Source organism: Lissotriton vulgaris, chromosome 6, assembly GCF_964263255.1.
Source record: "Lissotriton vulgaris chromosome 6, aLisVul1.2, whole genome shotgun sequence".
Classification (NCBI taxonomy): domain Eukaryota; kingdom Metazoa; phylum Chordata; class Amphibia; order Caudata; family Salamandridae; genus Lissotriton; species Lissotriton vulgaris.
This window is the reverse complement of record NC_141694.1, coordinates 1,643,698,338-1,643,722,451: the sequence shown is the minus strand read 5'-3', so window position 1 is coordinate 1,643,722,451 and position 24,114 is coordinate 1,643,698,338. Positions and strand designations below refer to the sequence as shown.

The following is a 24,114-nucleotide window of genomic DNA, read 5'->3' as shown; positions in this document are numbered from 1 at the left end:
CATGCACGAGAGACCAGGAGTATGACTCCGCTTTAGTCTTACTCTCCTGGATGGGTGCCACATGTAGACTTGAAGGTACTAGGCTCCATTCCAATTGTTGTGGTCAAACATTTCAAATAGCAGCCAGTAGGTGAAACACAGCTCCCGCAAATGGGACATGTAGTGTGCCTCAGGTAACTTCCCTATCTCATCCCTTTTCAAAGCCTACATGCAACATTTGCACCCATCCCAAGTCAACATAACATCAGGTACATTCAGCACGCTGGCACTGCCCAGATACATAACAATTCAATGCACAGCACTACAATTTAAAAGCTTTTCTTCATCTTTGAGGTTAACTATCCAGGCAAATAATAGATCCTAAAACTTCTCTTAAAGAATTATTAAGGACATAGGCAAGTCCTTTCTGTATAACCACATCCCTCACTTTCCCTATACTTTCTTAACTTCTGATCCTATTACAGGTGCTAGTTCAAGAGGTACCATATCCCTGTCTAGTTCGTCACCAGTGATGTCCTCAATTCCAGATCTGTTTATCACCAAGGCTCTGATATATTTATGAAAGTTCTCCAAAGTTATGGCATACGTTTTTTAAATGCATCTGGATTTTTTTTTTTTTAAATTTTATTAAGAGAACAAACAAGTTATATTTCCATTTTATATAGCGGCATGCTAACAGGCCGTTCTCGTCATAGTGCTCCTGTATAGTGTTATCCTCAAACAAGATGACTTATGGGCTCACCAACAGCACTTGTTGCTATCAGGCCTCTACAGGACAATGCTCCCTGATAGCAGGGCAAGGCTACATAGTGAGGTCATTGTCACCGCTCTGTTTACAAATAGAGGCAGAAGTTCAATGACCCTGTTTCTCGTCAGCCAGGAAGGTTAGGCAGCTACATATATCCCTACAGGGGAGCAGGATTTTTGTGGATATTAAAGGATTGTGTGTGCAGCAGCCAATTTTAAGGGCTGGCATCTTGGACGCCACCTTTCTAGTAATGCCAATTCATCTGGAACCTGTCAGTAATGCCTCAAACCAATCAGCTCCCTTTAAAAGCGATTAAATCAAAAGAAAAAATTAGAAAGAAAACAACTAGTATTATAATGATCTCTTCAATTTCAAGTGCAAGGGATAACCACCCCAAGCCCCAGATGAAACAGTGGATCAAATCTTAAATACTAATTGACAGTATGAACTGCAGTATTCACTCTTGCAGTTAGAAAGTTGCACAATGCGGAGTGTGTGGCAGGAGAGAACACCCAATGACTCAGGGGAGGGCACTGAGCACCCTGTGCGAGGGGCAACAGGCTGTGACCACAGGAGATGGCAGTTCAGGCTGGACTGTTCCCATGAGGCACAGGGTCAGACTGATTTGCATATGGCCATTTCTGAACTGGGGTGGAGGAGTGAGCTAAAGAATGGTGAGGGATTAAACCCAGATCAATTGACTGGGGGTGAGTGTTTGATTTGCTCAAACACTCCGTCCATCATCCCCTTTGGTATCACAGGATATGAAGTGGTATCAGTGGAACATGGCAATGAGTGAGGCAACACATTGCATGTAGACTTATGTTTGTGGGACATCCTTGCACTGTGGCTCTAACATGTGCAAGTAATTGTGACACACATTAGGTGTACATCAGGCTGTGTGACAGATATGTTCCTACACCCAAGGAAATAAAAAACATAGTTGTGCACCAATGTGTAGCATTGTGTCATCATAACTCACCTAGAAATAGCTCTGCATGATCTCATCGAATCTCTGGCACCTGGCAGCTGCCCCAACACCACCTGCCGGTCTGCACGATGGAGCTGGGCCTTCCTCATCTGATGACTTGGAATCTGTGAGCTCCACTGGGGTGCCTTTCTTGGTGGCGATGTTGTGAAGCATAGGACATGTGGCCACGATTTTGCAGCATGTCTCGAGGCCTGTACTGCAGCGCTCCTCCACTCTTATGGAGGCAGGGGAAATGGCTCTTCAGGAGTCCAAATGTTCTCTCAATGGCACAACGTGTAGCTCTGTGGGGACTGTTATACCTCCGCTCCCCTGCAGTGGCTGGATTCAGGTACGGAGTCAGGATGAAGTCATGTACAACATATGCACTGTCACCTGCAGGGTGAAAAGAATTAGGTTAAACACTGTCCTGCCACTTCAGACCTTTACTGATTGTGTGAATGGAAGCCATGCATTTACCTAGCAGGGAGCCCTCACCAAACTCGCCATCTGTGAGTCTTCGGTGTAATCCACTGTGGCGTAAAATAAATGAATCGTGTGTGCTGCCCGGGTACTTAGCAACAATATCAGTGATTACATGTTTGGCATTGCACACTACCTGTATGTACAGGGAATTATAGGATTTGCGGTTCCTGAACACATACTCATTCTTTGATGGGGGTGAGTGTGCAACATTGGTCCCATCTATGCAGCCAATTATGTGGGGGAATTGGGCTATCGAGAAGAAATCCTGCTTAGTCTGATCTAGTGCCTGTTGTGTGCTGGGGAATAGGATGTGGTGATGCAGCCTCTGTACCATTGAATTCAGGAATGCTTGAAAGAAGCGCTACAGGCTACTCTGGGAGACCCCTCCTGCTGCAGCTATTACCCCCTGAAAACTCCCTGATGCCAGTAGGTGCAGTGAGCACAGGACCTGTACATGGGTGGGAATGGTGCATGCCCTGTGTGTGTGGTGTTCTAATGTGGGTTTGGGCTCCTCTATTAAATCTATGATGCTGGCTGCGTCCATCCTATACTTCACATGGATCTCCTCCTCGGTCTGCTGGAACAGGGTGATGCACGCTCAGAAGATCCTTTCCTGGCGTCTCCTTCTCTGTGCAGTAGCTACGATTCGCAGCCTCCTGGCTATCACATACAGTGCAGCCATTGTGAATCCCCAGGTAGCATTGTGGTCCTGTTTAAATAGGTTGCACCTGGTTACCACTTTCTCAGAGTTGGTGGTAATTGCAATGTGCAAAATTTCGAAATTAGCATAATCGCAATTTGCGATTTTTACATACATCTCTTTTTCGATTTCGCTATTTGCGATCAGGTTATTTGCAAATATCGTTAATAACATGCCGCAGATAGCGAAGCTGCAGATTTTTCACAGATTCACAGACTTGCAAAATGGCTATTCTCAAATGTTGCGATTGACGTTTTTGCGCGGCGGGTCTCTTTCATATATTGGAACAATCTGTTTTGCGATTGCAAACATAGTTTTTTTGTGATTTGCAGTGTTTGCGATCGTAAAACAGCTTGATACTTATGGCCCTAAGTGTCTATATTTTCTTTGTTTTTATATTGTTCTTGGCTTAATAGCAATGCATCAATATCTGTTCCATTAGTTACTGCAATTAGTATTTTGTCTGGATACTGTAATGGGGAAATGTAAATCACATTAGTATTTAGGTTTTTTTCAAATTGTAAGGTGGAAGATGTGTTGTAGCATAATTGTGTATGGCTTGTAAACATTGCTAGGTATTATGATGTAATGTTGCAACACAGGGATATGGGGGTTCCAGGAAGGTCTGTTGGGAGTTAGAAGAAGGAAGATGTATGGTGGCGGTATGACGTGTTTGGGGCTGCTAATAAAGAACTTATCTTTACAACCCACTGGCTTGGTTACTACAACCAAATTCAAAGATACAGATTTCTTGTTGATTATTTTGTTCGGTGGTGTCACCTTTTTAGGTCGAGCCTAAGCCATCGCACAAGCACTGCTCTTGAGTATGGAGGAGAAGCCCTGCACATAGTTTTCATTGGCTTGTGTGTCTGTCCTTCATAAATGCTGGCGTTTGATTCCTTTATGGGATTTCTAGTCCCTCCTTAGTACGGCCATGTCGTCATTTGTATCCTCCTATGGCTACTGGCCCCTTTACTTGGTTGTTAAACGGAGCATGTGCTTTTTCTTTATTGAGCCGGGACAATGCGGACGCTTATTTACAAATCCACAGGTCTCACATTTAAATGCAAGACCTATTGCATTGCAAATATTCTTTTTTCATGCGACACGCTTTCGATCTAGGGGTGCCATCGGGTGACTGTGTCTGCTGTTGGCTGAGAGGCTCATTATTGTGAACATTGCTTTAATGTGCCCCAAAGCGGTACCTACTAAAATTTGTTTCTTCAAATAATAGATAGAATGACGCTGCACAGTGCACACACATGTTTTACATGGGCCGCAGTTTATTCGTGAATCACTGTGTTCTTAAGTTTGCTTTATTAATTTGCATTGTAATGTTTTCTATGAGACTGCATTGTAAATGGGAGACTTTACATGGAACTCACTTGGCACATTATCCTGTCCTCACAACAATGGTACAACATGTTGGGTAAAGTGGTGGGTCACACTATTTGACAACCCACAAAAGCCGGTTAGAAAGGCATATCAATGGATTACCATGGGCTAAAATCTTTCATCTTTCAGAGGCCAATAACAGCCCCCCAAAGTGCTTCATGATCCTATCTGGAGTAATATGCGCTATATAGACGCAATTGCAATGTAATAGTATTAAGTACGCTAACGGGGAACACAATGATGGCTAATGCCCCCCATCCCTTCCAGAATGTATCGAGCCCCCTGACATTTTCATTAGTCATGCATAATTGTGTGGCCATTATTGCGTCATGCCCAAACCATTTATGTTTAATGACAACATAGTTCGGGCTTGTTACACTTCACGTTCGGGCTCTAAAACCATTAGTATGAAGACTAGTTACAAGCAGATGTAGATAGACTAGAAAGGGTAGTGCATCAACTCTAATAAAATAAAAGCACTTTAAACATTCCTGGAAGACCCTGGGGGTTGGCTTGGCGCCTCTGAAGAGCCCTCCTGTCCCTAGAGGCCGCTCTTTGCCTGCAGCCCATTGATGTGTGTGGCCGGTATTTCCTTTAGAATGGGCCACAAACCCAGGAGAGACAAGGTGTTTAGTGGGACTAGAGAGGGAGTCTATCTGGTCACTGTTACCTATGCCTGCTAGGTTGTTTCTGAATAAATAATAAGTGTGAGAGCGTCTATACAGTACTTAATAGCTGAACAGGGCGCTCTCAGTTTTGGAAGGGGCAAGAACTAAGGTAATGTGAGATGACGTGATTTGCCCAGAAGCTTGCTAGAAGGTAAAAGGGAAAGTTGGGAAAATAGTTAAGCTGCTTTAGCTTCCTCACAGACAAGTTAACCACTAAAATGGATTCCAACTGAATGTAGTAAGGAGGGCTAAAGAACAGAGCAGAGTGTGCAAATATTTTAAACCTACCCCTCCAACTTCCGAGACTACAGATGATCTGGATTTTTCTTCTAGAACAGATTAAAGCTGGAGTATTGGGCCAGCTGCAAATTAGCACCTTTAATTCTGTTCACATAGCTATCATTTAAGACGACTGTAAGGGCCGTTACATTTAAGGGAAAAACATCTTGTGGATGGTCACACAGCGTGCCAAATGAGGAGATGCGTTACTTGACATCAGGGCTGCCAAACTGTAGCTGCAATTTTATGTACATTTATAATTCATTTTGTCATTTTTCTAATAAACATTCATATGATTTTCAAACATTGGTCCCACATATTCATTTTTTTCATACAGAATGTTAAAAAAACTAAAACATTTTGCATATTTTCACATATATTTCTGTGGCAGTGGTCAGCCTCTAGTTATTGTGAACTGTTTATGGTGTACCAGATAAATCATTCTGCAATAGAGTTCGCTCACGCTGCCCTCTAGAATAGGCAAGTATCAAACATATGTGGAGTTAATTAAAAAAAAACTTTCCCCATGATACTTTATATCTAATTCTGGCCCCATGCCTTTCCTCCTCTTCTGGACTATTCCTTCAGCTATCTAGGCGCTGTTTTTATTAATACTGGAGTATATGTTGTGTCCATACTTCTGACCATCATAACAAGCTTATTTCGATTAAAGTACACCTTAAAATATACTTTATATAATTTTTTAAATAATAAATAGAACAATATAACAGTAATAAATCCACAAATTGATAAGTTCATGAATTTTGTAAAGTTAATAGCCATGTGCATAAGTGTTTAATTATTAGGTAACAAATTTATTTACGTGGCAGTTGCACATCAAAATGCAGGCATATAAGTAGTGAAACTTTGGGATGTCAACAAGAGGGTAAGACATTTCTCTCAAGGGAGTTTTATAAAAACTTACAAAAAAGTGCACCGAAATTTGAACAATTTATCACAAGGACAGGGGATAGACAAGTCAATTATTGCCCAACCTTTTGAAAAAGATAAAGTGCATAGTACCCATTGTGAATTTTGTTAGTGACCTTTTTAGTATTATATGGGAGCTAACTGAAGGTTTCTTAATCTCTGTCCATGTCTCTAAATTGAGGGAATGCCCGTTTAGACCAGGGCTTGTCTCTTGAATGTGTCAGGGTTGTATTAATATATCAGGCCTCCACATATTGGTGCTGAAGATAAAAAAAAATATTTGAACCTATGAATCTTTTCTCAGTCTTTGTCTTTTTTTTCCTTTAAAAAGTGTTAATGTCACTTTGGAGCAATTGAGTCTAGCGAGAAAGGAGGGCTGGCTCATACAAAAGCACTTGGGGTCTTCTTTTTACAGTGAGTTTAAAGTCATGATAGATTGTACTTTCGGACCCACGTTTTCAGGTCGAGCCTGGGCAGCGCATGCACTGCTCTGGGAGGCATGCTGTATTCAGGTATGGACCTGAAGCTCCGCCCACTGTCCGTCCATCTTTTCATTTGGCTCCAGCTACTGTCTTTTCTAAATGGTTGCTTTTGATTCGTTAATAGGCTTGTCTGCATTTGTAACCTCCTACAAGGACTTTCATACTTGTGTTGTTACACTTTCTGTTTTAGCTATAGTCTGTGAGCACTATTTCCTTTAATGTCTTTAACCCCTTGCCTGCTTCCGCTTTTTTGCGGCAGTGCGGGCGTTTTAAAAAATCGGGCGCGGTCGCGTCGGCCATTGGCCGACGGCAGCACCAGCGAGGTAGTGCTGCTGATGGCAGCAGGCAACGGGTTAATCAAGCTGCTTTTGTAGGCTTGACAGGCTCTCCCTAACACAACATGTTTTCATGACAGCATGGCGCCCGGTCCTGGATGCTGCGCTTTATCTTTTAAAAATGCTCCCTGCACAGCGAAGCACTTCTACACTCACTATGCTGCTTAACAAATGCATTTTATTTTTAAAAGCGCCCCATACTACACTTTTACTTTAAAGTCAGCTGCACCTTTCTTTATATGAGCCACGTCTTAAAGAAAGGTGCGGGCCGACATTAAAGCGAAAGCGCAGCATGGGTTGCTTTTACAAAAACAACTTGACAACATTTTTATTTTATGTAAAAGCGCCCCATACTGCGCGTTCACTTTAATGGCGAATGCCCACATATCTTTACATGAGCTGCTTCTAAAGAAAGAAGCGTGGCTGCCATTAAAGTGAAAGCTGGGCATAAGGCGCTTTTACAACAAGCATTTGGAATGCAATAGGTCTTGCATTTGCGATAGTTTAAGATATTAGCATTGTACATGACAATGCCTTTTATTTATGTTTCAAAAACCAAAACATAAATAAAAGGCATTGTCATTTACAATGCCATTAGCTCAAACTCATGTAAATGCGAGACCTATTGCAATGTTTTATCAAGGATATTAGATATTGTGAGTGAAACTTGTCAATCTTGAATATGCTTTTTTGCTCATGTCCAAAATGAAAATTAATAAATGTATAATATATTTTTGTATCAACATATTCCTATTACTATTGTGGCAAAAATACTAATTGGTATTGGTAATACTTTACTTCATCCTAATTCTCCAAATACAAATAAAGCGGCTAAAGTTAAATGATTACAGTATTGCTTATGAATTGAAAGTCTGTTAGCATTTGCTAGATGCATCATAGTCGCTGTAAATCCAGGGCCTCCCTAAATAATAAACCAAAAATGAATCTCGTTTTTTTCAGAACGCTCAAGTTACCAACAAGGAACAATAATGGTAAGTTTTCGCTCATTTAATAACATTTTAGGCTCAAAAAGTATCCATGATATTAATTTGAACTTTCAAGAGGGATATCTGGCATTTGCAGCATTTATTAATGAAACATCCCCTTTCTGACATCTTCGATCTAAGAATAAACAAAAGTTGTTGTTGTTAAATGTCAGGTGTACCTTTGCTAGCACACGTCTAGATGGAGTGTCCTACAATAATGCCATAGCTACATTATAAATACTCCAGCTTGATGTAAATTGCAACTCGCTTCTAGTGGTTGTCCCCAGTGTGTCTGTTCAGGGTCTCACTAATACATTTAAAGAAAAAGACCTATGATATGAAATCATTTTAGTGTAGCTCAAAGTTATGATTGGGTTAGTTGTTTGATAAAGCTTTTTTAGGGCTTGGCTATGAACCACCATAACTTTCAGGTGTCAACTATTGTTATCAATATACACTACACACGGGACCATACAGCATAAAACACACAACATACACATTGACAGACCTACAGCTAAGGAAAAGGTTTTTTTGGACAACCTTTGCAGCCATTGGCTACTGTGGTCTGGATGGGTCTGGGATTGGACTGTCCATCAGCAATTCATATCTGGCCATGGCATTTGATGAAATTGAACATTTGAGAAGTAGTACCTCTTCTGCGTGCACCAGTGGTTCCCATACGTTTTCGACCCGGGCCTCCCTTGACCCATTGACCATTGCCTGTGGGTCCCCACTGTTACTTTTTTTTTGGAGGGTGGGGGAGGATGTAAGCCCAGCCTCAGGAGTACTTGTAGTTTTCTCCCTGAAAATAATTGGAATTAAGCTGATGAAGGTATTGTAATCATATGCGCAGGGTGTTTCATATTACTAAGGAGCGCCTCTATTAAAATATTCCTAGTTACACTTCTTTGCCCATGTCTTTTTAGAGTACTCTCTTTTAAAAGTTTTTATCCCACTCAACTTTTTTAACCCACTCACAGTTCTAGATAGCACCCCTATGCATGTAGGCCTCATTGCCAAAGTGTTTTTGTGCTTGAAGAATATTTGCATTCACTTCCATTTCTACCCATGTCATACGTGCCAACACACCTGTCTCAGCAGGGTGACCCATGATTTTTTAAACCACCTACAGCTTTATATTTGCTGTCTCCTCCCTAAAATTGCCTCCAAATCAATGCAAGTCAAATAAATTCCACTTTTTTTTAAATGTCCCTCTTTATCAAATGTTGGCATTATGTTGTATATGGTGTTTTACTTCCCTGTGCTCAAGGAGAAGAGCAGCCCTGTCTGAAAATGTGTGTTTACTGGAAGAAATGTGATTAATTGACCGGACAATTGTACTTTCCGAATAACTTGCCTTGAGGTAAAGTGCATTTTGAAAAAAATGAAACTATTAGCGAGTGTAACAAAAGAAGTCAAGCATCTTCCGTTTACTTTGGGAGTGTTGGAACGTGGGGATCCAGTGAAATATGGAGGTCACTCGACATACAATCAGTTGAACACTACGTTTACAGCTTTAGGCACGTCACTTACAAATCATCAACATCAAAGAGATGGAGAAGAAACATTGCAGTCTCTTAATGGAGGGGGAGGGGATATTCTCGTACACACACAGACAGGTGAGGGGATATGTGGAAGGGGCAGAGTGATTGGTTTATATAACGAAAGGGCTGGGGCACATATGCCTAGAAAGCTTTGGGTTAGACTGAACTTTAAAAGTTGAGACCACAAAGCCATGCAAGTTACAATTGTTTTATTGTGCCCTAAAGTTACCAAATGATTAATTTGACATTGTCATACGGTTCCTACGTATCTAGTAGGACTGTGTATTTAGGACAACAAAACTTCATAATACAGAGACTAAGTCTTATATAATCAGTAAATGTTGGTTTATTTGTCTAGATCACAGTACTGCATCTAAACTCCTGTACCCACAGAGTTCTAGATGTCAGTAACCTAGAACATGACTCTCTGATTCCAAAAGGATATCGTGGAAACAGATCTACCTTTCGTTTATCACTCCTGCATGCCCAGAGTGACACAAAGAAAAGATTCAAAATTGCATTTTCAGATGTTTATTGAAAAGCTCTGATCTTTGTAAATATCCATGAACTGCGAATATCATAAAAATCAGACACATCATCGCTATAAGCACACCTATGCTATAAAGAGCATGTTAGGAGTACCCATCTGCCATATATATTGAAATGACCTAACCCTATATCTTGGTTGTATATGTTAGGAAGCCTGCCTTAGTGCATTGGTTGAAGAACCCTGTTTCGGGCGTATAAGCCTGCACACTACTTACCTTCCGAAAGCTCCTTAAAACCTGGCTTTTTAATAAATCATCCTATTAATAAATCATCTTAAAAACTCAGTTTAAGTCTAGCGTACTCCGCCTAGCCCAACCTCTGTAGCGCTGGGACTCCCCTGGGTAGCCATCGCACTTTATAAATTATCTTTCCATTCCATTCCACACTTCTTCTCAAAAGGCTATCTTCCTTCTCAGGATAACACCTCAGTTACAGCAGTGTTTCATGATGACTGGCAAGAAGTGCACCTCTCACCCACTTTTGCATGGACGCTATTTTAATAAGGAAGCAGCAAGGCTAGCATACTGTGCCAAATGTGCAGTGCAGTGTCTTACTTTGTCTGGGGAAAGGTAGTCGTCTCCAACAAACAAAAATAAGAGGTATTGTGTTCCAAGTTGGTCAACCCTGGAACCAAATGTGCAGACTACAGGGTGAAATGATGTTAAATTAAAATAAAGCGCTAAAATGAAGACTAACTGTATGTTAAATAATAGCATAAGGCTGAGAGAATCTCCTTGTGCAATTGTAGGTGATTTTGCTTCACTACTATGTAGGGGCTTTTTCTAGAGGTACAACTTGACATGCTTCTCTGTGTATCTGTTAGTGAAAGGGGACCCACTTGTGCAGCAAAGGTAATTTTATGTGACAAGAAAAGGCAAATTATGCAACATAATGCATCAAATTTGGTAGCAATATTTGAATATTTTTCTATTTACACTTTAGTACTGTCTGGCAAACCTCCCACCTTTCTAGAAAAAGTCTAATACTTTAATACAGCAATCAGTAACTGAATGTGCATGATATGGCCCTGGAGTAGAGCACTGGAGTAAGTATCATCCACACACTGCGTACCTGCTGCCCAATCCTCACAACCTCTTGTTATTCTGTTTGCCATGTTGGGATCCAAGCTACAGCTTGACCATGACCGACTGAGATACAGCAACCGGTGGCCCCTGCCATGCTATGGCTAAGCAGAATTAATCATGAATAGCAGGGGTGGGGTGGTTGTGGAGCCACTGCTGTCAAAGATTAAACTGGCAGACTATATGTAGCCATAAACCTACACCGAGGGATTGCTGTCAGAAGCTAATGAGGTTGAATCATGGCAATTGGTTTTCCGAGGACCCCAGAGCCTTCTATGTGTTTTTAGTGACTCATATTTTTCCACTGAATCAGAGTCCTCAAATTTCCTATCTCCATGTGGCATTAGCCCATTCGATCCAGGAAGTTGCTTTGCATTCTTTGACATGTAAAACAGTGTTGTTTTTTATACAGCAGTGCTCATAGTTCTTCTTATGTCCATTATTTCTCATGTGGCCCCTGTACTAATATCAAGCCTGTTATTGCTGACAGCTACTGAGCCCCTCCATAGAGTACCTCCAGTATATGGTTTTACATTTCTGTAGAACCTTAAGCCTATACAATTCACTCAGGTAATGCTGATTTATTTACCATTTGGAAGTATGGTGTTTGTTGGGGCTCTCACTCTGTTTGGCAAAGAGCAGGAAACAATGAGCTTCCACTGTGATGTTTCTGTTTTTATTATAAATCTGCTAGTACCCGAGACCAAATCTCTGCAGTGAGAATGGCTCTGTGTGAAAAACTGTGTTTCAACCATAAAAAACACACCCAGCACTTTACAAAAATTAAAGTGGCATATGGAATGGGGGAGTTATCCACAAATACACAACCTGCCTAACTAGAAACATAAAATATACACATCCCCAAAACACAAAGACCAGACATAGGCGCTTTTAAAGATACAATGAAAATACTGCTCTTCTGTTATGAGTATCTACTAAAATATTTAGCTTTTATGTCTTTTAAATTCACCACTTACAACACAAACTTCATCTTTCGACTCCTCTGCTTACTTTTCTAATGCAGTCTGTCAGCTACAAGGCTTTACTCAATATTGTTCAATCTCAGTATTTTGCTGCCCTATGAATTTTCTTGCTCAGAAAGCCTGGGCTATACACACAAAATTGTCCAAATACTACCAAACACTTCCCCTGTCAAGAAGCCAGACCTACTGTATATGCAGATGCTTGTTTTTCTTGTGAGAAAGTGGAGTGTTACAACAAGTAGCAAAGTCCCAGTTCCCTAAATTCCACTTTGAAGAATGTCATCATAATATGTAGCTATAAACCAACTCCACATCACGATCAGGTGTTTGTAATCTGGTAATAGGTGGACCAAGGTACTCCGACCAAGGTACTTCCAAAAGCTATAACTGGTATTGGGGGCTTTTCTCTGAGAATTCAGGTTTATCCATAATTACAGCTGAGCATGACACAAATGGGAGATGGCTACTCACTAGACTAACAGGGTTGATGAGCTATATGTTATGAGTATATACTCCTCAATACCGATGATCCTAACTTTTGGGTTACAATTAACAAAAAAAATATCATATATCGAGCGAAGATCCCAAACAATTAAAGGGGGGGATTTCAACCTTCTTCAGATCCTATTCTGGATAGCCACTCGGCGTTCAAATTCAGATCTTCCAGGGTGCAAAAACAATTGATGAGCCTTTTTTTTCTTCACATCATCTACTTGATACCTGGAGATTACATAACCCAAATGGTTGTGACTTCACATTCTTTTTCTCCCCTCATTCAAACTTTTCTCGCATTGATCATCTTCTTGTCGACTTCTCTCTTCTAAAAAGCACGTCGAATCTATGATTCATTGAACAGTTATCTCTGATCATTCTGCAATATCGTTGGTTGCCCATTCTTAGCCTTGCCGATAAAGCAGGAAGCAGGAGTCAAACTTGGTGCCTAAATACTGAGATCTTAGAGAACAAAGCTGAGATTAAGGATCTCAACAACGAGATTGACCGTTTCATCAGGGAAAATGAACACTCAGTTAACTTACCGATAATTCTATTGGATGCGTTTAAATGTGCTATGAGAGGTCAAATTAAAAAAAATGTGTCAGAAAAACTACAAAATTAAGAGAGCCCTCCAATCTCTTGGGGATGAAATTAAAAGGAATAAAGATTTATACAGACATTTCAATAACAAGTTCCTTCTGCAAAAATATAAAACCGTTGAAGTAGTCCTTCAACTCCAAGGTCAGTAAAAGAGTCTACCTTGGTGTCCACACCCAAAAATCACATCACTTGCTATTACGTAACAGATCTGATAAACCTTTAGCCTCCACGTTCAAAGTCAGTACCAACAACACACATATTACTCATATCACGGACAAGGAGGACTCAAAAAAATTCCATAACCAGGAAATTCTCGTTTTCAGAGAACTCTATGAAAAATTGTACACCCCACAAAAGTCTTGTGTTAAATCAATATCTCAAGAGTTCCTCAATTCTCTCCCTATGTCCACAGTGCCCTAAAAAGACATATTGCAGCTGGATAAATCAAATTAAACCGAGGAGATTGTTAAAGCGTTTAAGGCTATTCGTTCAGGGAAAGCACCCAGCTCGAATGGCTATCCCATCACCTTTTATAAGGCTTTTACTCCCTCAATCATCAAGTACCTTAAAAACATTTATGATCATTGCGCTCTGTTGGGCAAGGTTTCAGGAATGACCGCTGAGGCTAACATAGTGCACAGACCCAAGACGGATAAGGATCATTGGGAACCAAAAAACCTCCGCCCAATTTCTTTACTGAATATGGAACCAAAAATATTTTTTTAACTCCTAGCCAATAGACTGGAAAGTCACAATCCCAAACTTATCCATAACTCCCAAACGGGTTTTGTCAAGGGTCAGCTTGCAAGTGATAACATTCGTACTTTTCACCACATTCTAGAGAAAGATCAACTCTCTTCATTGCTGACTGTGGCGATTGTCCTTGACGTGGAAAAGGCATTTGGCAACATGTCTTGGACTTTTCTACACACGGTTTTGAAATCCACAACTGCGGTGACTTGTTCATCAACATGGTCATGGCACTGTTTGCGAACCTCAAAGCTAAGATTTGGATTATTGACACTACATCTCCTTTCTTCTACCTCCACCAAGGAATGAGAAAAGGATGCCCTCTTTCACCCTTACTCTTTCTTCTATCCAACGACCCTTTACTCAGTCTCTATCCTAAACTTAACACTGATCTCGAACTGAGCATCTCGTCAGAGTGGGCTTCCAAAGGTATCAGACTAATTAAAGACCGTTATGATACGAACCATGATCTGTTCCCTTTTTTAATAGTATCTAGGAAATACAATCTTGATAACATGGGGTTCTATACATTCTTAACAATCAAAGTTAGATTATCTTAACTCATCCTCTCTACACGCTCTGTCCTAATAACGCGCCTTGCCCTTTGGAAACGTTCGGGGCATATAGCATCCACAATCCCTAAATTATTGTCTGACCCTCATTCCCCACAGGTTTGAATTACCTGCACCAGATGGTCAAAACATTTCGAAAGGGTTTTTTTCAGCACATTACACCCGATGCCTGGCATTTGATTTGGAATTTTTCTTTGTGTAATAAAATGTCTCTGACTCTCACTCAATCAAAATTATTCACAATTAATCTCTTACACTATACCCCCTGATCCTCTACACAAACTAAATCTATGGGGTAATGACAATTGTTGCAACTGTAATATAGAGCCTGAAACATACCAACACATGTTCTTTAAGTGCAAATTGTTAGACTCTTACTGGGTTTCTAGACAGAAACATCTGTCAGTATTTTTTAATACTCCCATTACCCTTTCATTTTCTATGGTTATGCTGGGCCCTTGGGCCTCTCCATCTCCTTTGCCCTTTGATACTTCTGATTTGGCACTGCTGGATTTACACCTAACCATTGCAGCCAAAGTCATACTTAAAGAATGGAATTCATTTCAGCATCTTTCATACCACACCTGATGGGCTTGGGTGGCATACCTTTGATGAGCACATAGGATTTACTTGTGAAGACATCTTGCACCCCCAAGCTCTAGTACTGTCTGGTACTCCTTGGATAGATACATGGAACTAAGCTCTCAAAGCCTTGCGGCTCAACATCATTTTGGGTCCATTACTTAGGGCTTGGTACTTTGTACATGAAGCAGATATCCCATTACACCGCTACCCTACCTTAACTCCTACCCTCGCCCTCCTCCCTTCTCCCTTCCCCTTTTCCTGCTTGGTATATCTTAGCTAACAGGTGACACATTTTTCGCCTGCAATTTGTGGTATTATGCCTATTTGTTGACTTCAGGCTTCATATGTCGATACCCTTGGGGCCTTTATGTTGTATTCTGTAGTAGTGATAAGGCAGGCTCGATCCACTTCTTTTGCTCTTTTACGCCTGATCTTTTATCTGTCATCTGTATGCGACTACTGTTATATGTTAATCTTTACCTCGTCATGTGCTCCATGTACCACATCATTCATGGTTGTATCTCATTATCATTCGGTTGTATACCGTTTTTTCTCAAATATAATAAAATATTTGAACAAAAAAAGAAGTTCCAAAGGTGTAAAATATTGACTCGCTTTGCAAAGAGGATTAAAGTATTCGCAGATTCTTGCAAAAGCATTCCGATGGCCTCTTTATACTTTGAAATAGATGGAGAACTACACTCATTAGACACTGCAGTCCTGAAAACACCCCACATATGTCAGATTTGGGGCAAGCCAATGGGTGTGGCAGAAGGAGGTGACCCTTCTATGTCTCAAGGGCTGTAAAAGCTTTAAAATTAAATTAAGCAAATGCTTAACTCCGCACATGCATCAATTATAACAGAATTGCTGTCCATTACACTACTCAGCCTAGATTTTACTGTTATTGGTCTCTAAAGTGGTGTAAAGTTTATTTATTTGAGAATTTGTGAATAGAGGAATGTGAGTAATCAAATGAAAATAATTCAACACAAATAGGAATGTTCTTAATGCACGTGTGCCTTGATTCCAGTAAGTGCCACACTCTGTACTGATCACTAGTCTTCCATTCTCTGAAGGGCACTTAGCTTGGATGATCTCAAGATTCTGATTCCTCAAACTTGTCTTAACGGTAAATGGCACTTCCAGCTCTGCATTTACAAGGGACCATCCAGGTTCCACATGTAATCACAGTAGAGTTCCCAGTACCCTGGTATTGGGATATCCATGCGAGTGCGGATTTACCAGGCATAATACCAGGAAACTTAGAATAGAATCTCAAGGTTTGACACAGACAATAATAATGAAGATTGTGTTGTCTACGGTCATTGGAGAACCTGACATGAGAATATGCCTTTGTATTTTGATTGGCGATACCATCCAAATTGCTGTATTTTGTGTGGTCCTCCAAGCTCTTTTTAGTCACATCATTCCTCTCTGATCCTTCTCCTGGCCCATTGGGATCCAGTTTTCTGCCAATCCAGGACAATATTAAAGAAGTCTGGCTTGGATGGATAGACAAGTGCCATAGGATATCACACAGTATTCAGTCTGCCAAACTCTAAATGGCCCCTATTTTGCCGGCTATTTTTACATATGGGACCTAGCAGTTTCTCCTAGTTTAACTAAAGAATTGGTTAGTCTTTCAACCTTTATTACCAAATTGGGTTTAAACAGCTGTTCTCTACAATTCTATTCTCAGATGATTGTTTATGGAGCTTTCCAGCCGCATTTGTAACAAACCTTTCATAAGATCCTTCACTTACCAACAGTACTAATGATTTGATTCATGCATCATGTTGTGGAAGAGTCAATTACAACAGCGTAACGTTTCGTAATGTCAATCTCATGTTTTCCAAAAACAAATCATAAACACAACATATATATGTATATGAAGGTCCTCAATCAACACCCTTTCATGATTGGTCTTTTCTCAAATATATCCCACCCCTCCTCCTTCACAGCACAAAGTACAGATCTGTGGACTAGCCCTATATATACACATATATATAGGGCTAGTCCACAGAGATATATATATATATATAGATGTGAACAAGCTCCCTAGTGGAGTGAAACGCGTCATCTTTAATTGAATAAATCGTCTTCCTACAACTCACTTGAGGAGTGACTTTTTCTTGGTTGGATATTCGCTGCACTGTGAGGGGCTTTTGGAGGGCCAGACCTATTGGGTTCCGCCGATCATAGACGGAACAAGGACTGCTTTTTTATATATATATATATATATATATATATATATATATATATATATATATATATATATATATATATATATATATATATATATATATATATATATATATTTTCATTCACTCAAAAAAGCAAAGGTTAAAGTAATGTTATAGTTAGATGAATCTGTCAGTGACAACATTAACTTTTTTACCTAAGAAAACCCCACAGAATTCGCCATTTAAAGTTAGCAGAGCTAACTATAACTTGCACCCCACATGCATTGCTTATGACCTAAAAAATTACAACACTCATGTTATGTTTTATGACATCACTGATGATACCATCTAATAAGTGTTCTTGTTTACATAGTGGAGGGTAACTACTATATTACTTTTCTACCTAATTTTGTACAGCCTATGTCCAGCTAAAGGATGTAACTGCTCACCGAATGTGCTTCAAAAGCATAGATGTATTGAACATGTTACAAATCTTTGTATTAAAGACTATCTCAGTGCATTGTTGACAGTTGATAATTTGTTTTCATTATCTTCCACACACATTTTTTTGGTACTGTGGAAACGTTTCCAGCAGGGCAAATATTCTGCATACTAAGTATTGTAAGCAGCCTTGAGACAGAACCGTCTCAGATTGACAACTTCTACTTAACATAGAAGATTGTGTCCACCAGGTATTAATCTATGTACATGTGCGTGTTTTGCTTCAGAAGATGGGCTCTCTGTAAAGTGTTCACCCTATCAGGAAGGCTGAGGTAGTATACTCTTTAGCAACTTCCGGTACTGCTTATTTTAAGCAAATAGTATATTTTTTTACCAAGAGTTGAATCGGGTGTACACTGTTCTTAGTAGATACTCTGTAGTGTATTTCTCATGAGAGTTTCACTGTCTGGAAACAGTCTGGTACAGGGTAACCTCTCTCCACACAGTCAATACTGTTTACAGTGCCCACTTTTTTACTTATACCAACTTCAATTCTCAATGTAGGTTCAGTGACTGCCAAGGGTTTGTCACAGATAAAAGCGGTCTATAGTAGGGCATTCCTTTTGGAACAGATGTTCAGTATTTTTAAGAGCTTGCCTTTTTCTGAACAGTCTACAGATTGAACCCCTTTGCAATGAGGGTTTCCATTATATTTGTGGTTGATTGCTAATGTCAACTATGCTAGCCATGAAGTGTGTGGTATAGGGTCATTGGGACACATAGCCCATGCTTTCCACACATACAGGACTTGTTTCTGTGATGGCATTAATTATGCCTCATGTTCTTCTCAGCTATTTGGTACCTACATTTAGAGCTCTAAAGCTATACCCATGTACAAAAGAATCTTGGTTGATGTCATCAGTGATGCCACCAATGATGTAATTTGAGATGTCATCAGTGTCATAATGATATTATAGGACATGTCATAATTGATGTAATATGTGAGGTCATAAGCAGTGTAGGGTGGGCGCACAAGTTATAGTTAGCTCTGCAAGCTATAACTGGTGTATGTCTGTGGGCCGCACAGCCCCTCTCATTTAATACAAAAAAGGCTCTGGGGATGGGGGTCCCCAGAGCGAAATAAGGCTTGGAGAGGGGGCAGGTGGCTTCCCTCTGTGCCATATTAGGCCCTAGGGACTCCATTCCCCATGGCCTTTTTTAAAAACAAAAAACTGGGTAGAGAGTTGCATGGCTCTCCTCCTTGAGTCTTATTAGGCCATGGGGACTCCATCCCCGGGCCATTCATTTTTAATAAAAGGGAAGGAGGCTGCATGGCCCCCTCCCCAAGCCTTTATTACTCCCTGGAAACCCCAATCCCCAGGGCCTTTTTTTTTTATAAACGGGGAAGAAGGCTTACGTGGCCCTCCTCCCCGAGACTTATAAGGCTCTTGGAACCCCATTCACCCACGGCCATTTTTGTATTAAAGGGGAGGGGGCATGCAGCCCTGTTCCCTGAGCCTAGTAGGCCCAGGATGCAGGGCCTACTAGGTGTATTGTTTTAAGGGGACGGGGGTTGCGTAGGCCATCTCTCCAAGACGCTATCTGCCCTTGGACCTCATCCCCCAGAGCTACATTGTTTAAAGATTGGTACCCTAGTGCCCTGCCAGGGTACCCACCATATACTTGTTGGGGACCATGGTGGTGAGTCCCAAGGGGCCTGTGGCCCCAGCTGGCATTGCTCCCATTTGTAGGGAGCAGCAATATTTTGATTAATTTCCCTGCCCGTTTCAGTGCAGACAGAAATCCGCTCCCATTGGACTGGAGCATTTTTAAAGTTCCACAAGCTGGAAGCAAACTTGGTGTTTGCTCCCGCTTGCTGGGAGATTAAAAAAATGATCCTGCCAAGCAAGAGCAGACACAAGTTTACATGCCTGTGCTGGGGCTTTATCTCAGGAGTAGGCTCACTGGGACGTAGCTTGTGTGCGGCCCACAGGATGGGGTCCCCAGGGCCATTAATGGCTCAGGGACAGGGGCCATGTGGCCCCCCACTTATAAAGTAATCAGCAGAGGGGTGGGTTCGGCAGGGCCTTTAATGGCTCATGGTGGCATGTGTGTGACCCCCTGCCCATTTTTTTTACATTTTGGCCCTTGTCGCTGTGAGTCCCCCCTCTGCACATAAATTCATTTAGGCCCAGAGGGTAGGCTCCCTGGAGCCTCTGGAGGCACAGGCAGGGGGCACACAGCCCCCTCCCCATATAAACAAATTTCAGCCCTAGGGGTGTGCTCTCCAGGGCATAAACACAGGTTTTTGTTTAGTGTACCTCATGGCATTCTTGCCTATTACTTTTCCTTTTTGGTCTAGGTGGGTTCCTCTGGCACCCCCATGGAGCCTAAGGGGTCAGATTATACCTATCCTGACTCCTTATATGTCTTTTTTTTTAAACGTGTTCAGACCAGGGGACTAAGTTCCTAAGTCCTGTAATGGCTTCCTGCAACATGTTTCTCATGTTGCTGGCAGCCAATGAGAGAGCTTGCTCCTGCGGGAGTCTGATTCGTGAAGGAGTGAGATGGCCGATTGGAAATAAAGCTCCCTGGGCCAATTGAAACACCCTATTTTTAAATTGGTGCTCTAGATTCTTGCGGCCTCAACCCTCCAGATATACAATTATATCTCAACCTTAATTCCTCAAAAGTTACTGAACCGATTTACACCAAATCCCAGACAAAACAATCAAAGACTAAGATCTGGCTTCCTGCCAAATTTGATGTAATATCTAAAGATGTGAAATCAAATTGAATCAAGCTCCTCAGAAGACTCCAGACCATATTAACACCAAAGACAGACTCATCATGGACCTTCCCAAACGAACCCAAATCACCCCCCACCTGAAAGACCTTCCCTGGCTGCCCATCCAGAAGAAATGCCAGTTCAAGATCCTCATGCACACCTACAAAGCCCTCTGTGACCTAGGACCTGCTTGCATCAACCATTGACGTAACTTCCACAAACCCTCTATGCTGCTGTGGTTCTCTTCACTCACCCTCACACACAGCTCCCACATCTGTCAAAGCCACAGAGGTGGCCACTCCTTCTCCTAAATTGCTTGCAAGACCTGAAATGGCATTCCCTCCAAATCTGTACAGCTCCCTGCTGGCAGACTTCCGACAGAGAGTCAAGACCTGGTTCTTTGATGGAGACTCAGCTCCCAGATACCCTTAGGTGTGACAGTGTTGCTCTTTACAAATTCTGTCTGATTTCATTTGAAAGAAGTCCACAGAAAATGAGTTAGAATTTTGCATTTTGGAACCCCCTCTTTTTTTTTTGCCCCACTTGACGGATATATATCCATCCTAGTGTTGGTCATCGTTAGGTAGTTATAGTTAGGTCAGTTGTACCTAAATCTCATTTACCGATTCATAAATACCGAATTTTACCGATTCGGTATTTATGAATCGGTAAATGAGATGTAGGTAAAAATTCTGTATTTTTTACCGAATTGGTAAGATTCGGTATTTACCGATTCGGTAAATACCAAATCGGTAAAAATACCGAATTGCAAAGGGGGACAGGGTGTCACTTTGACACCCTGTTGCACCCCTGTAACTGCCACATGGCACAGGTGTACATGCACAGAAGTGCATGTACACAGGGATTCGTTATTTACCATGCAATTGTATTACATAGTAAATACCGAATCCTGATAGGCCTGTAGCACTGTTCAAAGTGCTACCTACATCTGAAAATACAGAATCAGTAAAATTTACAGAATCGGTAAATTTACCGATTCTGTATGTTTTTTAAGCCCCTACATCTCCATAGCCCAATACCGTTCGGAAACGGCCAAAAATCGGTATCGGTATCGGGCTACCTACATCTGGCCCTTGGTCCTTTATTACAAATCTCCAAGAAACCTTTCAAAAAGGTGCTACTATTTGACTAGTTTGTCCATGGTAAGTTTTGGGGTGATCAGTCAAGAGCAGATTAAAATGCTGCTCCCTGTGGGCAAGAGCAACTTTTTCATTTGTTTCCCTCCCCAGTTCACAGTGCGCAAGGAAATAGATATAACGTCTGCTCCCAATGGGCAGGAGCATTTCTCATGCTCCTGCCTGCTGGGAGTGGACTTTCTGTTTGCTCTCATTTGGGGAGCTTTCTAATAGCTCCCGCCAAGCAAAAGCAAACAGCAGTTTACCAGCTCACACTAGTGCAGACAGGGAAACCGCTATATCCCGGGGCTGGGAAACTCCGAGCATAAAAGGAGCCGACCCTGGAGGTGTTGTGTATTTTCCACACCCATTGTAATTTCCCTGTGTTAGCCCAGTTGTGCACATTTTAGCCGCATTTCCTTTGCACATGTTACTATATACCTACATTTGCTTTTGTGCCACAATGCATTTTCACACAGAACCTGCCTATGTTTTCGTGTTCTGTTCTTTTCTCTGGATTTTACCTAAGCACCATAGACAAGGTCATACAACAATGCCCCTCGTTATTCTCTCTGGTCAGGCACTAGCACCTAGACATAACATGAGTTTGCAGCTGCTGTTTATGAACAAACGTCTTGTCATATAACTAAATACAGGAGTTTTAAACAACACACACTGAGAGTGAAAGTCCAGAGACAAGATTGCTGAATCAGCTGAGATGTAGAACATCCATGTATGTATGCTTAAGGTATGGGATGTGCCACTAATACCAGAGATCTTTGATATATAATAATCTACCTTTGTTAGTAAGGGGGGGTTAGGCTAATCGGTCTTATAACATGATATGGCTTTTTATGGTATATGATTTGTTAACCATGCTAGCAATATTTTTGATTTGCAATTCTTTTCTAATTGTGATGCAAGTACTGCATTTTAGAGCATGAAAGTTTAAATAAATATTCTAAACTTCCTTTGTAACTTTTGGTTATCTTATTGCGGACAAATATGAGTGAGAGAGCGAAAGGGTTTGCCCTGTCACCGTGATCCCTGAGAGGGTCGAGTGTGTTGTGGTCTGGGGTGCCAAGTCACTTATGTCTCTGGTAAGATTAGGAGGACAAGTGAGGCACTATAGCTAGTCTGACACAGGCTCATAGATACTGAGGTGGTATGGTGACTCAGTCCCTACATGCCTTTGATCTATGGTCCCAGGCATAGTTTTCTTCCCAAGCAGAATCCATGCAACAGAGGGTGGCGGTGCCCATTGCCATTAATAGCCCGAGGAGGGGGGTCATGAGGCCAAATTGGTCTGGCCCTCGAGAGGTGGTGGTCCCTGGGGCCAAATACAGCCAGGGAGGGGGTCCGTATGCCCTCCCTCCCCCTTGTACAACCGGCCTGGCCCCAGGGAGGTGGTGGTCCCCAGGGCCAAATGCGACCTGGGGGAGGGGGCCACCCATTTCCCCTCCCCATTTGTGAGATTTGCCTGGCCCCAGCATGAGGTTGTGGTCCCTACTGCTGAATACGGCCCGGAAGAGGAGCCGTGCAGCCCCCTCCCCCTTGTACAAATCGGCCTGGCCCTGGGGCAGTTGCGGTCCCTAGGGCTGAAATCACCCTAAGGAGGTGGGCCACGTGCTCCCCTTCCCCTGTTATAATATAATATAAAATTCATCCTCCAGGACCTGCCGACCCAGGGGCAAATTAAAATACAAGTCAGAAGACCGTACTTGTTTTTTTTTTTATTATTGCAGCAAATACTCAGCTCCTCCATGAATTTGCGTCAATAATTTAAAAAAAACAATTTGGCCCCTACCGGGGCACTTACCATACCCCCTTCTGCTTTTTTAACCACTTTTTGGGGGTATTTAGCTGAGTCCGAGGCCCAAGATGGCTGCCAACACTTCCTGGTTGAAGTGTTGGCAGCCAATTAGATCTTAGCATGAGATCTGTCAGATCTGCGGAGGATTCATGTCCCTAGCTATCTATATTTCTTTTTTCTTTAATGACTCCTAAACTACTGAACGGATTCACACCAAATCACAAAAAGAGCTCTTTCTGGACCACGTTAGTTGTGTCTAAATTTTTAGGGGAATTAGCATTGGAAATGCAAATTTTTTGACCCCGACCCTTTTTTTGCCGTCTCCTCTTGAAGATAATCCCGAAACTTTCCTTGCACAACTAGACAAAGTGGGGCTCGTTTTTTGGGGAACTTTTGTGAAGATTTGTCAAACGGTGTCAAAGTTATAGACGATTTAAGAACTGCTTTTCCAATGGAAACTATGTTTTAACTGTAACTACCTACTGGCAAACACCAGTAGGATATGTATGTAACTCCCAGTAGTGGGAGTCACCACTGGGTAGGTATAATAAGTTCAGCTTCTCCATAAAGAAGCCATTTTTTGTTTTGCTAATAAGTTTAGCACAGTGTGACAA

The 24,114-nt window shown here is 41.6% G+C and overlaps 1 protein-coding gene across 2 annotated transcripts in view; it reads left to right on the top strand.

Annotated features, from left to right (window-relative positions):
* The window catches only part of LOC147709244 (metastasis-associated protein MTA3-like), a 790,513-nt gene that overhangs the window by 599,748 nt on the left and 166,651 nt on the right, over nucleotides 1–24,114 (top strand). For both annotated transcript variants that reach the window (XM_086927807.1, XM_086927806.1), the window contains exon 17: nucleotides 7,951–7,982. In XM_086927807.1, the coding sequence (XP_086783933.1) occupies nucleotides 7,951–7,982 (32 nt within the window). The remainder of the gene's footprint in view (nucleotides 1–7,950; nucleotides 7,983–24,114) is intronic.